Here is a 13,488-nt window from a genome sequence, read left to right as displayed (position 1 = left end):
AATTGTAATTCAGGAATGAGCACTATGTGTTTTGGAAAGTACGTTTTTTCCTGACATTATGTCCTACAGACTTTTGTTGACATTATATATTGCTGTACCTCATGGACATCTCATCTTAGGAGGACTCCTAACCTTACTGCAGATGACCAGGTGTATGTAGATAGATGTAGTAAGGAAGATGTTTCTGCCTCAGATGTTTCAGTTTCAGGCAGCACAAACAGGGATTTGAGGCTTGTCACTTCAGTTTGTCAGCTCTGACTCAGAGTCCTGCTGACTGAGAGCGGAGACGTCAATGCTCAATAAAGCTCCTTGCATGCAGAAAGGGCTGACTGGATATAAACAGGGTACTGGAATATGTAAAATGTGAATGTAAATGTGTGTCTGCTACCTCTTGCACCATGCCTGCAAATTTCTGGGGCTAGTGATAGCTGGGTGACCAAAGCCCTCTGAGGCAGGTCTGCAGTGTTTAACCACAGAACTCAGCTGTGTGGGATGACCCCCTTGCACCCTGTGGGAGGGGAGCAGCCTGCATTGCCTCTGCCTTGCTTGTGTATAGGTGTATAGGTGACCCTGCAAAATGGTCCATGCTGCAATCACACAGGCAACACCCTCCTCCATTTCTACTTAGAATCATCTTAGGGCACTTCTGGATTGTATTTTTCAGCTACACATAGGTAATTTTATGTGCTGCTGTTTCATGTTTGTGTAAGATACGCACATTCTGTGTCATGGCACAAACTCACCTTTGAGATTGTAGGTGCCACCCAGACCTGAACAGATGATATAACCCTTGCTCATCCTTACTAGTCAACAAAATCTATGCTTACACTCTGCCACTTGCACCAACAGGAGTGCACTTGCACCCCGGATTTGCACAAATATAGCTGGTGTAGAAATATTCCATCAGGCGTTAATCTGTCCCCATGGTGATGAGCGTATATTTTCACAGTATAAAAAGCTGTCAAAAACAAGCACTTGCATGTTAAATATTATTCAGCATTGGAGTCTACTAGTTTAACAGTTGGTTGATGTGGTGATATTTAATTTTTTTTTCTTTTATGGAAGGCTGAAAAAGCAGAAGGATTTATAAGACTTCCAGACTTCAGTGTGGATCGAGCAATTGAATGCAAAAAAAAGCAGTAAGTTTATCTCTCGTTCCCAGTTTTGCATGATTTTTACAACATTGCAAGGAATGAGTCTTAGTAGTCTTTGACAGGAAGCTGTGGGGAGTTCTTTTGTGTTGTATAAATAATGAGATGTTAATTGAGCTACTGAAAGAAAACCATATTGCAAAAATATTTTTGAAAAATCTCTGCCAGATGTTCTTTGCTAAAACCACAAACAAAAAAACCCAAACAGATGAGTGTGCCAAATGCTTTCTGTTTCTTCTCCTTTTTTTCCACTCACTGATTTTGAGTAGACTGTAGTTGTCAGATGCCCCCTCTTAGTTGAGGAGGTCAGCAGTGGTGCAAGTAATGCTGCATCACTCCAAGAATGCACTGTTCTTTAGGCTGCTGTGATGCAACTGAGCTTGGGCTGTACTTGAAGCCTTTGGTTGTGCAGGGAATAAGTACTTTCTTTAGCAGGGTGCACATTAAAAAATATTCTCTCCAAACTCCATATGCAGAACTGATTTCAAGCTGCTTCTGAGCACACTTCAAAGGTTTGGAGGGGTGTTGCTGTTGTTGAAAGTTATAAAGTGCAGCATGGTTTTAATTGTGTCCCTCAAGAGAAAACCTTCATTCTTTTGATGGAGAAGTCAGAAGAGCCAGTCACTGTCCACCCACTGTGTGCTGCTTGAGATTTTACTGTGTCACATGTCCCTTCCCTCAGCCATCAGTTTTCCATGCTTTGAGGTCTTAGCCTGATTGACCACAGCACACAGAAGCTGTTCCATGTCTTGGGTCACTACTGGTGCTGTCTTCCAACATTTTTCAAGTTTGCTTTGCATCTCAGAGCTGGAGGAAGCAAAACTGCACATAGTATTTGGGGTTTGAGAAGGCCACAGAATTATATCATGAAATAACGGAAGACTTTTTTTAATTTGTTGTTCCTTCCCTTTTAGTTCCTGTAGTTTATTCTATCTGAATAATGTATGACCTAGGAAATGAGCTAAAAATAGACTAGAGTTGTAATTGATGGACAAACTAATCTGGATTAAAACAGTGGAGTGAATAAATATTTTAAATAGTTAATTCGGCTATTATTTTTTTCTTTCTTATGGAAACTATTTTTCTTCACATCTCTTATCTTTTTCTTTTCCTAAAGTGCTATTAAGATCAGCCACCCACAGATCAAGACATTTTATTTTGCGGCAGAAAATGTTCTGGAAATGAACACGTAAGTAGGAGCGACTGGTCATGTTTCATTCTGTCTCATGCCTGAGAACACTCTTTGAAAGTTCATTCTTTCACTGTCAAGCAGTCGCTGACAAAGTTATTTGGGGAATTACTAAGTCTAATTTTTCTGGTCACTAAATGGAAGAAAACTATTGCTCTTTGTTCACTAATTATGATTGAAATCAGAATCCCATAATTAGCCCAATTTTGATGCTAATCTTCCCAACATTTGCTGGTATAAATCCCTTTCTGTTAGAGTGGTGCTAAGATTTGATAGCAAGTACAGCACCAGGGAAGAAGTGAGGGGAGAAAGGAAAGAGAAGGAAAAGTCCCAGAAGTGATCTAGGACTGGAATATAACAGTTTCTGATTTGAGAGTATCATATCAGCTAACAAGGAGGGTTAGAGGGATAGAAAGGTCTGTTTCCTTTATGCAAATTAGTGTTAATTTCAACATCAAACTGTGCTGTAGTTAAATGATCCTCATGGCAGTCAGAAATTTTCTTTCCACAAATGTCCAGAAGATTGACAACCAAATTTCTCAATGGAAGAAGTAAAAATGGATATGAATGCTGCCATTTTAGAAACCACTGAACTATCAGAAAGATATTACTTTCTATTGATCCAAATTTGGCTGATTTAGATCTATCTCATATCTTTGCCCTTTTTACTTCAGATTGCACTCTGTTCTCTATGCTGTTGCATTAAATGGCCAAATACTGGATACAAGCAGTACAATTTAAATGAGAAGAGAGCTCCTACAATAGTCAGGTCAGGATTTTAATCATGGGTCTACTGGTGATCTTTGTGTGATTTTTCACAGGGCAATGACTACTCATTGCCTCTATAAATGAGAGACCTGACACATATTTACCACAATAGAAAAAGAGAGAAGTTGGGAGAACGTGCGTGACCTTCTGAAAGATTTATAGATACAGAATTGTACAGTATTACAGTAGTGTATGTCCACAGGTATGTATTAATAAATCTGTACTCTACAGATGCCTACAAGTAAATATAGTTTAAAAGAATCTGTTGCCATTTGCAAGTTGGAGCAGCATGGAGCATTCTGGTGGGGTGATAACCATCCATTTCAGTGTTCCTGCATTTCCCACCAGAGCTCCTGAATGGAGTGACAAGATCCTGAGGCAGATTGGATGAGGATGACTAAGAACGAGGGACAGCTGGACAGGAATATTTCAGTAGAGAGGGTAACCCTGGTTAAGAGAGGAGGTGGAAGGATGTTTGGAGAAGAAAAATTAGAGCTAATGGACAATATTAGTAAGTGCTAACAGCCAGTTTGGAGCCCAGCTGGAAATTCTCATGTGAAAAATGCTTAGTCTCCTGTGAGTCAGTGATTGAAATCCAAGCAGGTGTCTCAGCTCTTATGCCCTTGGAATGATTTTGTTCAAACTCCACTTCTTGATTAAATTTCATTTTGGCTTAAAGCTGGGTAGCCTAGTGTTAGAGCAGCCTGCACTATGCTGTACAAACCCCCCACTGTTGTAACTGATGATGTTTTCCTTGGCAAAGGACAAAATACATGCATTTAATACATGAAGTACACGCATACTCACGCATATGTTGAAACAGACTGAAAGACATCTGTTCCCTTGGCTCCAGTCCTGCAAATACACGTGTGAATGGTTCCACTGACCTCACTGGAGCATTTGTGTGTGTCGAGTTACTAGTGTGCATAAATGCTTGATGGATCATGACCTTTTGGAACTCTTCATGCATATATCGACATATGCATATACCTGTGTATGTATTAAATATATATATTAAATATATATGTATATTAAATCAACAGTGAATTTATTAGCAAAGTCATTTGTTTCACTAATTTATCATGTATTTGCTATTGTCAGGCACACATGAAAAGTAAAGCCATGCTGACTAGCTGCATGCTTTTAGCTGGCCATTTGTACATTAGTGACTAGGCTACCCTCGTCATTAATGAAGTCCTAGAAATTTCTTAGCAAATCTTTTCCTTGTTAAGGTGGATTTTCATTTAAAAAATCACTCTGTTAGGATTAGCTGCCAGAAAGGAGTCAATGGACCACTCTTACAAAAATGCAACTTTGTTTTTCTGATTTGTTTGTGAGACTATTGCTCATACTGCAGTGTAAAAGTACAGTTACTTTGATGCTGATCTTACTAGCAAATTCCCTGTTGCTTTAGTAGAACCAAAATCAAACACAATTTTTTTTTTCCAGTAATGAATTCCTGCCCTTCATACTCTCTCTATATACGCCTTGAGTTTTAACCTTAAAAGCTTGAGCCTTTTCAGTTGTTAGTTACTTAAAATGTGGATAGATCTGAATGACCTACAGGCAAACACATTATACAAAAAGTATGACTAGGGAATGTTTCTAGCACCAGAAGGATGCAGCCACCTAGGAAGATAAGTGAAAAACACCCCAATTATAGCATAAACCAACACAGGAAGTGAGACTTACTAAAACCAAAAGTACATAGCAAGTTGAAAAATGTGATATGTTATGATCAAAAAGTTTGGTTTTCAGTGGTGCAGACTGTGCTGCAATAGTTCTGGCCAGGGCAGCTGACATCATCTTCTGAGGCTCCCATGCCCATTTCTTCCTCTCAGGTGAAAGATGACACCTCAACAGCTGGACTAATTCACTGACATGGTGTTACACCCCAAAGACTTTTTCTTTAGCTTACACAAATGTGACTCCTGGGTCATCAGTAGTGCTTTTTTTTCAGTATCAAGGAAACCTGTCCCTGTTCACTATATATAAGGAATATTAAAACAGAGGTAACTGGTGCCTTTCCAGAAGATAATCTAAGAAATAGAAACTTTGACATTTATCATCAGGCTAATGAAAGCAGATGTGGTGATGTAGAAAGCAACTGAAAGGAGCAAAACTCAGTCTGAAGAGCATGTGAGTGTCCCTGACTCTGTGTTCCCTCTGTTTCAAACACAGGTGGCTAAGTAAGCTGGGAATGGCTGTAGACCCTCAGGCACCAAACAGGAAGAACGAGGAAGGTATGCTCCTAACTGGTTTCAGTGTGTAACTCCATTATGTCCTTCACAGTTTTTGCTTGGCCAAATTTTTGTCAGCTATTTTCTTTCTTTTGAACTGTCATCTTGGGTCTGCCTACTGCCTGAGTTCAGAGAAACCACATTGTCACAGTACAGAGTAATCACAGGAAAAGAAAAAATGGTGAGAAACAGTGTGAGTGAGAGACAGTAGGTGATCTTGGGAGAGTTGTGTAACTACTTTCTGGCAGTTTGCTGGCTTGCTAAGCCTACCAAGCGTGAAGAGGAACAGCTGTGCTGCTCTGGGTTTTGAGCTGGTGAGTTATGTTACAGGAGTTGTGCTGCAGCATGGCAGCTTGCTGCCCAGGAATACCTTGTGCTCTGCAGACCCATCCCTACCGTGTCCTCCAGTCTGGGGGGTTTCAACAATTGCAATGCTGGGGGATGAGAGGGTGGTACTGCTATTCTGGAGCCTACAATTTGTTTCGGAGTCAAGCCCAAGTTCATTACAGAATGAAAAACTTTAAAAGTCCTAAACAATTTATTTATTGTCTTAATTTGCACACCGACCTAATAGAACTCTTTGGTGGGAGGATACCAGCACTCAAATCACAAATCTGGGCAGAGGAGCTGGTTTAGAATGAGAAGTGCTCTGAGTAATAGTATGTTACCAAACCAGAAATGGACTCTAACCTGAGGAATATGTGCTATCATCTGGGCTTTTAAGTCTCCATTTTTAGAGAATTGGTACCCAGTGCCCTTTTGGGAATTGCTGAGCTTGTGAAGGAGCTGCGTTATAAAGAAGAAGCTGTTATTTGCAGTTGTATGAACACTTAGGTGATGCAGCCTGTTTTGTCTAAGCAATGAAGTGTTCCTCTCTGCATCCCTTCTGCTTTACCACAAAATTCAAGATTGTGGTTTATGTCCAGGCTTGGACATGTCATTACATTATTGATTAATTTGATCTGGCTCCATTTATGCTCTACCATTAAAAGCAGCATTGGTGTTGATAAACACTGATGCTACTGATTCCTGGAGAATTCAGCAAGTCTCATCAGTTTCTTTGTTTTCAGTTCATATTTGTTTCTTGTCAGGAAACTTGTTAACTTCCACACCATCTAATTCTTCCTGCCTGTATCCTGTTTGAAGCCAACTTTATCAAAACACTTTAGGATAAAAGGCTATATTGAATATTAGGTTGTGTAGCAAGAACTGCAGGATACTTGTACTCAGGGAGGAAGTGTGCAAATATATTGTCCATCTTTTCATGAAGGGAAGAGTTCAATGGAAAGTGGGAATAGCCAAAATTTTTTGCTTTAAACCAGTTTTTTTAAACATCAGTTAAATGTGATACTGGTTGTACTGGTTGAATCAAGAATTATGAAGCAATAAAAATTAGTTATTTCACCAATTTTAATATTTAAAAAAAGGTACAAAACATAAAAAATAATCCACTCAATAACCTCTGCAATAGGTTATCTAATAACTTTGCAATAGCAAAATATAGCAAATATTTCTCCAGCTTTTAAGGATAGTCACCCCTTTCCCCCTCAGGAAAAGGCCTTCTGATTCCAGTGTCAAGCACCTCCTTGTCTTTTCATGCATGTTTTGTCACAGGTGATCCAGCAGCTGCCTTCAGTGTGGGTGCAGCACCCACTGGTGCCTGGGTGGACACGTCCTTACAGAAACATTGCTATGTTTCATAAAAACACTGGCACTACCCACAGTCACTTCTGTTCCTGCTGACCAGTTCCTCTCTCTGTATCACACACCATAATTCTTCAGAAGTCTTGGATCTTTTTATGGCATTTCTTGTGTATTCAGTTACTTTCTGTGCATTTTAACATACCCCCCACATTTGCCTGTTTGGAGTATCAGAAACAGCTGTTGAATCTTTTTCAGTTCTTCTGTGTGCCTAAAAGGGGAGCTGTAGAAAGCATGAGCTTTTTACTGAGTTACTCAAAAAGACATTAATAGAGTCTTAGAATTTGATATAGGCCTAATTGCAGCCAGTTTCAGTTCTTTATGCTTAGATGTGCCAGCATGTATTTCCAGTAAACAGAACAGCATCTATGCTACTCAAAACCCTACAGTTCTGCAGAAAAAGTAATGAACTTCTTTAAGTTTCTCCTTGTTAACATGCACAAAATTCTTCTCTCTTACAACTTTAGTCCCCTCACCCTGTGCTTATTAACATCCACCCTCCCCCCACAATCTCATGCAGAAAAAATAAACTGTGTGGGAATTAAATGAGTTAATTTTAGATGAAATAATTTCAGGTGACTGTCCAGAGACCATGCTAACAAACTGCTTTCTAGTGGTGTGAGCCCCTGAAGTCAGACTGTGATGAAGAATCAGAACTGGACTTAAGCAGCCCCTGCTCTCTGGGGTAGAGCTGGACAAAGGCTCTTGGTCAGTACAGGCTGCTGAGTGCTTGTGGCCAGCAAAGGGCAGCACTGATCCCATGGACACCACAGGGGCAGCCTCTGTTCTGTGACCCTTGGCACTCCAGTTGTCCTCATCAGGCTCTGACTTTGTCTTTGTCTTTGCAAACTCCCATGTCCCCAGCTCAGTGCGGTGGGGGTGAGTGCTGTCCCCTGCACAGGTGCTGCCAGGCAGCATGCAAGCACTTGCTCTGTAAAGGTTGCATTTGTGTTAGGAGATGTAGGAAATGGGATCTTTGTGGGCTTTCAGTGCACAAAGAGGACCAGTAAGAAAGATGGAGGCAAATATTTTAGCAGGGTATACTGAACAAGGGGGAATGGTTTTACACTAAGAAAGGTCTACTTTAGACTGGATAAAAAGACGTGATTTTTTCCAAATCAAAACACTGAAACTGGTGGCCCAGAGCTGAGGCAGAAGTTCCATCCCTGGAAACATTCAAGGTCAGGCTGGGCAAGGCTCTAATCAGCTTGGTCTAGTTGAAGGTGTCCCTGCTCATTGCAGAGAAGTTGGACTATATGAACTTTTAAGGTTCCTCCCACACAAAACTATTCTATGATCTTGTCCAGTGTTTACTATTGCCAGGTTCTGGGCATAAGAACCAGCAACATTCTGCCTCCCTTTTTCTGTGTCAAATTTTATCAATGATTATCACTTCATTTAATCCACCTTTAAACAAATTTGTGGAAAATGTTTTCAACTGCTGCTCAGGTAGTTGAAAGAAATAACAGGATGACTGCCTCTGCCACATGTCAATGAGTTCAAACTCCTACGAGTTTGTTACCAAAAAAAAAAAAAAAGACACAAGTATTCCTAGAGTACTGTGTTTACTTTTGGTATTACTTCTTCATATGTACAGCCATGCTGTATGGTGTGTCTATTTGAGATACCATGTGTGACAAAAGACTCTCACAAGGCTGCTCTATAGTTTCCAAAGCATGATATGAACAATCTTTTTATTCCAAAATTGCAGCCAAAGCCCCACTGCCTCTTGCTAGCTCCAGGAAAACTTACTGGTTACAGAATTAAGGGATTGCCTCTGCTACTTGAAACAGCTCTCCAGCATTACTACAAGTGGATTAGGAGAGACTGACTTGTTAAAGACTAGTCCTAAATCCAGAACACCCTACTTGGTGATCTTTGGTTGCCACAGTGCTGTGAAGAATAATATGTTGGTCTAATTCTTTACTTTTGCTCATTTTCTATGTCTGCCTCAGAATGCTACAGTGAAAGTGAGCATGATGATCCAGAAATAACAGACACGCCACCTCCACCCTACACAGTTCAGACCCCACCTCCTCCTTCGGTAAGTGTTCCAGTTATTACCTTGTTTCCTGTTGCAAGCAGGTTGAAACAAAACCCTCCTGAGGCGGTGGACCTCTAGGAATAACCTAAAACATTCTCTGGAAATGTCCACGCTGTGTTCCTGTGAAACCTTCATGCACAGACTGCCAGCCCCGAGTCAGAGCTCACAGCTGGCACATCCTGCACCACAGGGAGCTTTACACTGTAAAAGATTAGCTCCTTCCTATTTATCTTGCTGGGGAAAGGAAGGTGTTGTTCTGCCTCATACACAATCTCTGTCTTTTCTTTACTAGATTTTTAACACACTGTTATAAGCTGTTTTTTCATACTGTTCTCTCTCTCTTTTTAATCCATCCTGAAACCTCTCTCTTTTTGTGACCTTGGTAGCATATCTAACAGCTTCATATTTATTTTTTTGAGTGGGCTGTTTTTAAGACTGCTGAATTTGAAGCTGCTTTTGTGTCAAGGAAATGAAGGGAAAGAGGTCTCTTCGCACAGAGATAAAAGTCTGTTTTTTTCCTTCTACCTCTGAAAAATAGACTATGAAAAAAGATAATAGGCATTCTTCCAAAATCTATGTAGCATATTGTCCCAGAATATTCCTTCCTTTCTCACTTCATTTCATAAATTAAAATAAGCATGAACCCTCATGAGTCTAATCAAATTGGCTTGCCTAATTATTATCTGCTTCTTGCCCTATTATCCTTGTTTCTGTATAATTGTTTTTCCCAGTGATCTCATTGTGATTTAAATGGATTTTTAAAAAAATCTTCTAATTTAAAAAAAAATCCATTTTTTTTTTAAGTAGAGAAAGAAAAGTTGTAAATTTGATATGATGGGTAGCTTCACTAGTAGGTTTAGGGTGGGTTTTTTCCCTCTTTATGCAGCCTTTAAAAGAAAAGTTTCATTTGTAGTAGAAGTCAGGAAGAGCTGTTGCAAGTAGCAGACGCAATCACTTGATGTTTGTAACCAGTAAGTTTTCCTGGAGCTAGCAACAGGCATTGAGGCTTCGTCTGCAATTTTGGAGTAAACAGATTGTTCATATAATGCTTTGGAAACTATAGAGCAGCCTTGTGAGAGTCTTTTGTCACTACATTTAAAATTTTTTTAAATTTTTCCCATTAAAATGGAAAGTCTAATTTGCTTAATTCTCTGTTTAGAAATTACTGATCTGGTTTGGGTTGGTAATAAGGAATCCTGATTCAAGCCTTTCCCTTCCCTACCTGAAAGTTAGCATTGAGAGGTGTTGCAGTAGTATACTTAGTACTAAATATTCTCATGGCATCTCATGGAAGGGAAGTGTCTGCTGCCTCACTGTTGTGGTACAAGTTCCTCTGTGGCACGCTGAAATGACACCCAGCAGCTGGGGTGGGCACAGGACCAGCAAAGCAGGAGCAAATCAGAAATAAACAGTTGAGTTAGAGAAGCTTGTGCAATCACAGGCATTAATAGAAGGAGATGTGGACAGAGTTGCCTGTCTGGCAATCTCTAATTAGCTCCCATAAAGCTGGGAGCACATGTCACATGGTCACCCACTCACCCCCGTCATTTTCAGTCAGATAAGTCAGTCTTCACTTCCTCTCCCGAAATGTGGGACGTTTATCACCAGAACAATCTGCCTGGCACGCGGGGGTGTGAGGCCTTCACTGCTGTGGAACGTGGTCCTTTATTGCCTGTATTAACTGGAAGTGAAATGTGACTGAGTGGCTATAAATATCAGAGGAGAGAAGAGCTTTGGCAATATATCTCCCGCAGTTATTCGGGGCCGTGGGTCAGTTAACGAAGCATCTTGAATTTTATAGCTCAGTGGCTTGCCTTTAGGTGATGTAGATGTGTTTTCCATTTGCTCTCCTCTGAGTGAATGCCTGCCTTTTTCCAGATGATGAGTTTTAAACAGGTGCTGGTTTTAGCTCTCTGTTTTTCTGGTTTCCTGCTGCTTGCTGGTCTGTTGCTGCAGAGGCCATCTCCGGTTGTCTCCTTTCCATATGCTCCTCTTGAGTGCTGGCCTCCACATTTTGGCAGGGAACGCGTGGGAGGCAGGCAGTGGTGGAGATGCTGAGGAATCCTGCTTTCTCAGGCTTTCCCTTAAAGGGAATCTTCTCTTCAGCCTTTGCCTTCATCAGCTGATTTCCTGATTTTTCCTATCCCTTAAAATCCCTTCCCTTGTGGACAAAGGTGTCATCTTTTCACCCATTTGGCCACTCCATTTGCTGTGGGTCTGCCCTGTGCTCAGGTTGCTTACATAGTGAGTAGAAAGAGCTTTGTTTGACTGCAAGTCAGACTCTTCTTTTAAATACCATATTTAATACCTCTTCTGGGCAAGTGCTGAAACAAGAAAAACACTGGAAGGATTGGGAAAACGCAGCTTCCACTAAAAACTCAATTCTAGGTTTACAGCCTGTGGTTGTCTCAGGGAAGGCTGGTTAAACACAGCTCTCTGCAGGTTTATTTGTTGCAGAGTTCTTGGACCAAGCTGTGAAGTCTCAAAAATGTGGTGGATTTGGGTTCATATTATGTGGGTGCAGCGCTTGGCCTATTTCAATTTTCTCAGATTGCTATTGGAAGTGACACTTACCCTGTCAACTCAGCTCAGTGTCAAGAATGCCACAGGCATTGACTGGAGTTAATGTCTTTTTATTATTTTAAGCAGAAAGGCCTCCAAACTTCTTGACATTAACTCCAAACCAAAACCTATTATTCTGGAAACTAATAGAAACCCAGGTGTAGGCTCTGTTACATTTTAGAACAGCAAACACTTTGCTGTACTTCTAGAGCCAAGTTTGTACTTGCTGTTCTATTCTCCGCTGACTCAAACCATCTCGAAATTTGCAGAAGAAAAAAGTAGTGATCATGAAGTTCTATGTGTATGCATGAGTTTGGGTACTGTGGAGGAAAAAAGTAAGTGAGGAACAAGTAAATTATAACATCTGTAGGACAAAAGTTAAACTGACCACCTGCATTAATTTGTCCACTTGTGAATGCATACACAGTTTAAAAATCAGCAGATACATTAGGACAATAGATTGCAGGAGTGGCCAAAAAAACAGTTGAAGTGTTTCATGGTCATGATTTTTCTCTAAAAAATATCTAGAGACTCATTAATCTCCAGTGGAATCCTTATGATCTGCTTTTTAAAACATCCCCAAATGGAAATTCATTATATGGATGATTGCAAAACTTCCAGAGGAGTCACTCAAATAAGTTAGGTAAACATTTATCATGCCAAAGAAAAAACTAAACACAACACATATGCAGACAAAAAGAAACACTTTCTGGCAGTCATATTTATTCTCACTCATATTTTTTAATTAACACACAATGAAAATGAAAATAAAACCATATTCCTCTCAGTGAGGCACGGCCTTCATTTTAATAACACTTTTTTTTTTTTTTTTTGTGTAGACAAATGCCAGAAAAATAGAGGTGAGATCTGATATCTTCCTTTTCCAGCTTTGAACAACTGAAATTAGACCATCTGCAACATGTGGGCAAGAGCTTTTACTGTTAGGTTATTCTGCTTGACTTTATAAACACTTCAACAATTTGTCTTTGTGATAGGAGCTCTTAGATGAAATGCTTCATATCACCTGTGTTCCCAAGGGCATTTTTAGCACTCCTAGTTTACTACAGCATCTCCTTGTCCTTTGCTTGAGTATGCATATGTGAAGGTTTCTATTTTAGAAACAAAAACACGCCTGAAACACAGTGCTGTACTTCTCATAGGGGGGTATAAATGCCTAGGTCCTGCCATGGTTGGCATGGTCTTGTAGGAATCATGAAAGGATCAGAAAACATGCCTTATGAGGAATGGCTGAGAGGGCTGGGTTTGTTCAGTCTCAAGAAGAGGGGGCTCAGGGGAGACCTCATTGCCCTCTACAATCCCCTGAAAGGAGCTTGTAGCCAGATGGGGGCCGTGCCTACAGTGACAGGACTGGAGGAAGGGGCCTTAAATTGGGACAGGGCAGATTCAGATTGGATATAAGGCAAATATTTTTCAGCATTAGGTTAGTCAGGGATTGGAATAGGTTACTCAGGGAGGTGGTGAAGTCACCATCCCTGGAAATGTTCAAGAGGGATCCAAATCCAGTGCTGGATGATGTGGTTTAGGGGTTACAGAGGAAGTGCTGGGTGCTTGGCTGGACTGGGTGCACTTGAGAGTCTCTTCCAACATTGAAAATTCTTTGATACTAGGAAAGGCTTCAAAAATTTACAAAAGCGAAGAAGCTGCTATAAGCAAATAGTGCCCACAGTCTGATATGGGCCTTCCTCATCCTCTGAATTGACTCCTTGTTACATGATTCAGCTGTGTTAGAAGCACAGGAAGACTTTGCTGTTTTTAATATGAGAAGAAAGTAGTATACATTACAGTATACAACACTGAATTGTGGAGTTTAAA

General features: G+C 40.4%; 1 protein-coding gene across 9 annotated transcripts in view; it reads left to right on the top strand.

Annotated features, from left to right (window-relative positions):
• Positions 1 to 13,488, top strand: part of IPCEF1 (interaction protein for cytohesin exchange factors 1) — an 87,545-nt gene that overhangs the window by 57,096 nt on the left and 16,961 nt on the right. For all 9 annotated transcript variants that reach the window (XM_038130488.1, XM_038130489.1, XM_038130486.1 and 6 more), the window contains 4 exons: positions 1,066 to 1,139; positions 2,269 to 2,340; positions 5,290 to 5,351; positions 9,005 to 9,093. In XM_038130488.1, the coding sequence (XP_037986416.1) occupies positions 1,066 to 1,139; positions 2,269 to 2,340; positions 5,290 to 5,351; positions 9,005 to 9,093 (297 nt within the window). The remainder of the gene's footprint in view (positions 1 to 1,065; positions 1,140 to 2,268; positions 2,341 to 5,289; positions 5,352 to 9,004; positions 9,094 to 13,488) is intronic.

Source organism: Motacilla alba, chromosome 3 (genome assembly GCF_015832195.1).
Source record: "Motacilla alba alba isolate MOTALB_02 chromosome 3, Motacilla_alba_V1.0_pri, whole genome shotgun sequence".
Classification (NCBI taxonomy): domain Eukaryota; kingdom Metazoa; phylum Chordata; class Aves; order Passeriformes; family Motacillidae; genus Motacilla; species Motacilla alba.
Note: the sequence above shows the minus strand (reverse complement) of the source record. Positions and strands in the feature narration are given on the sequence as shown.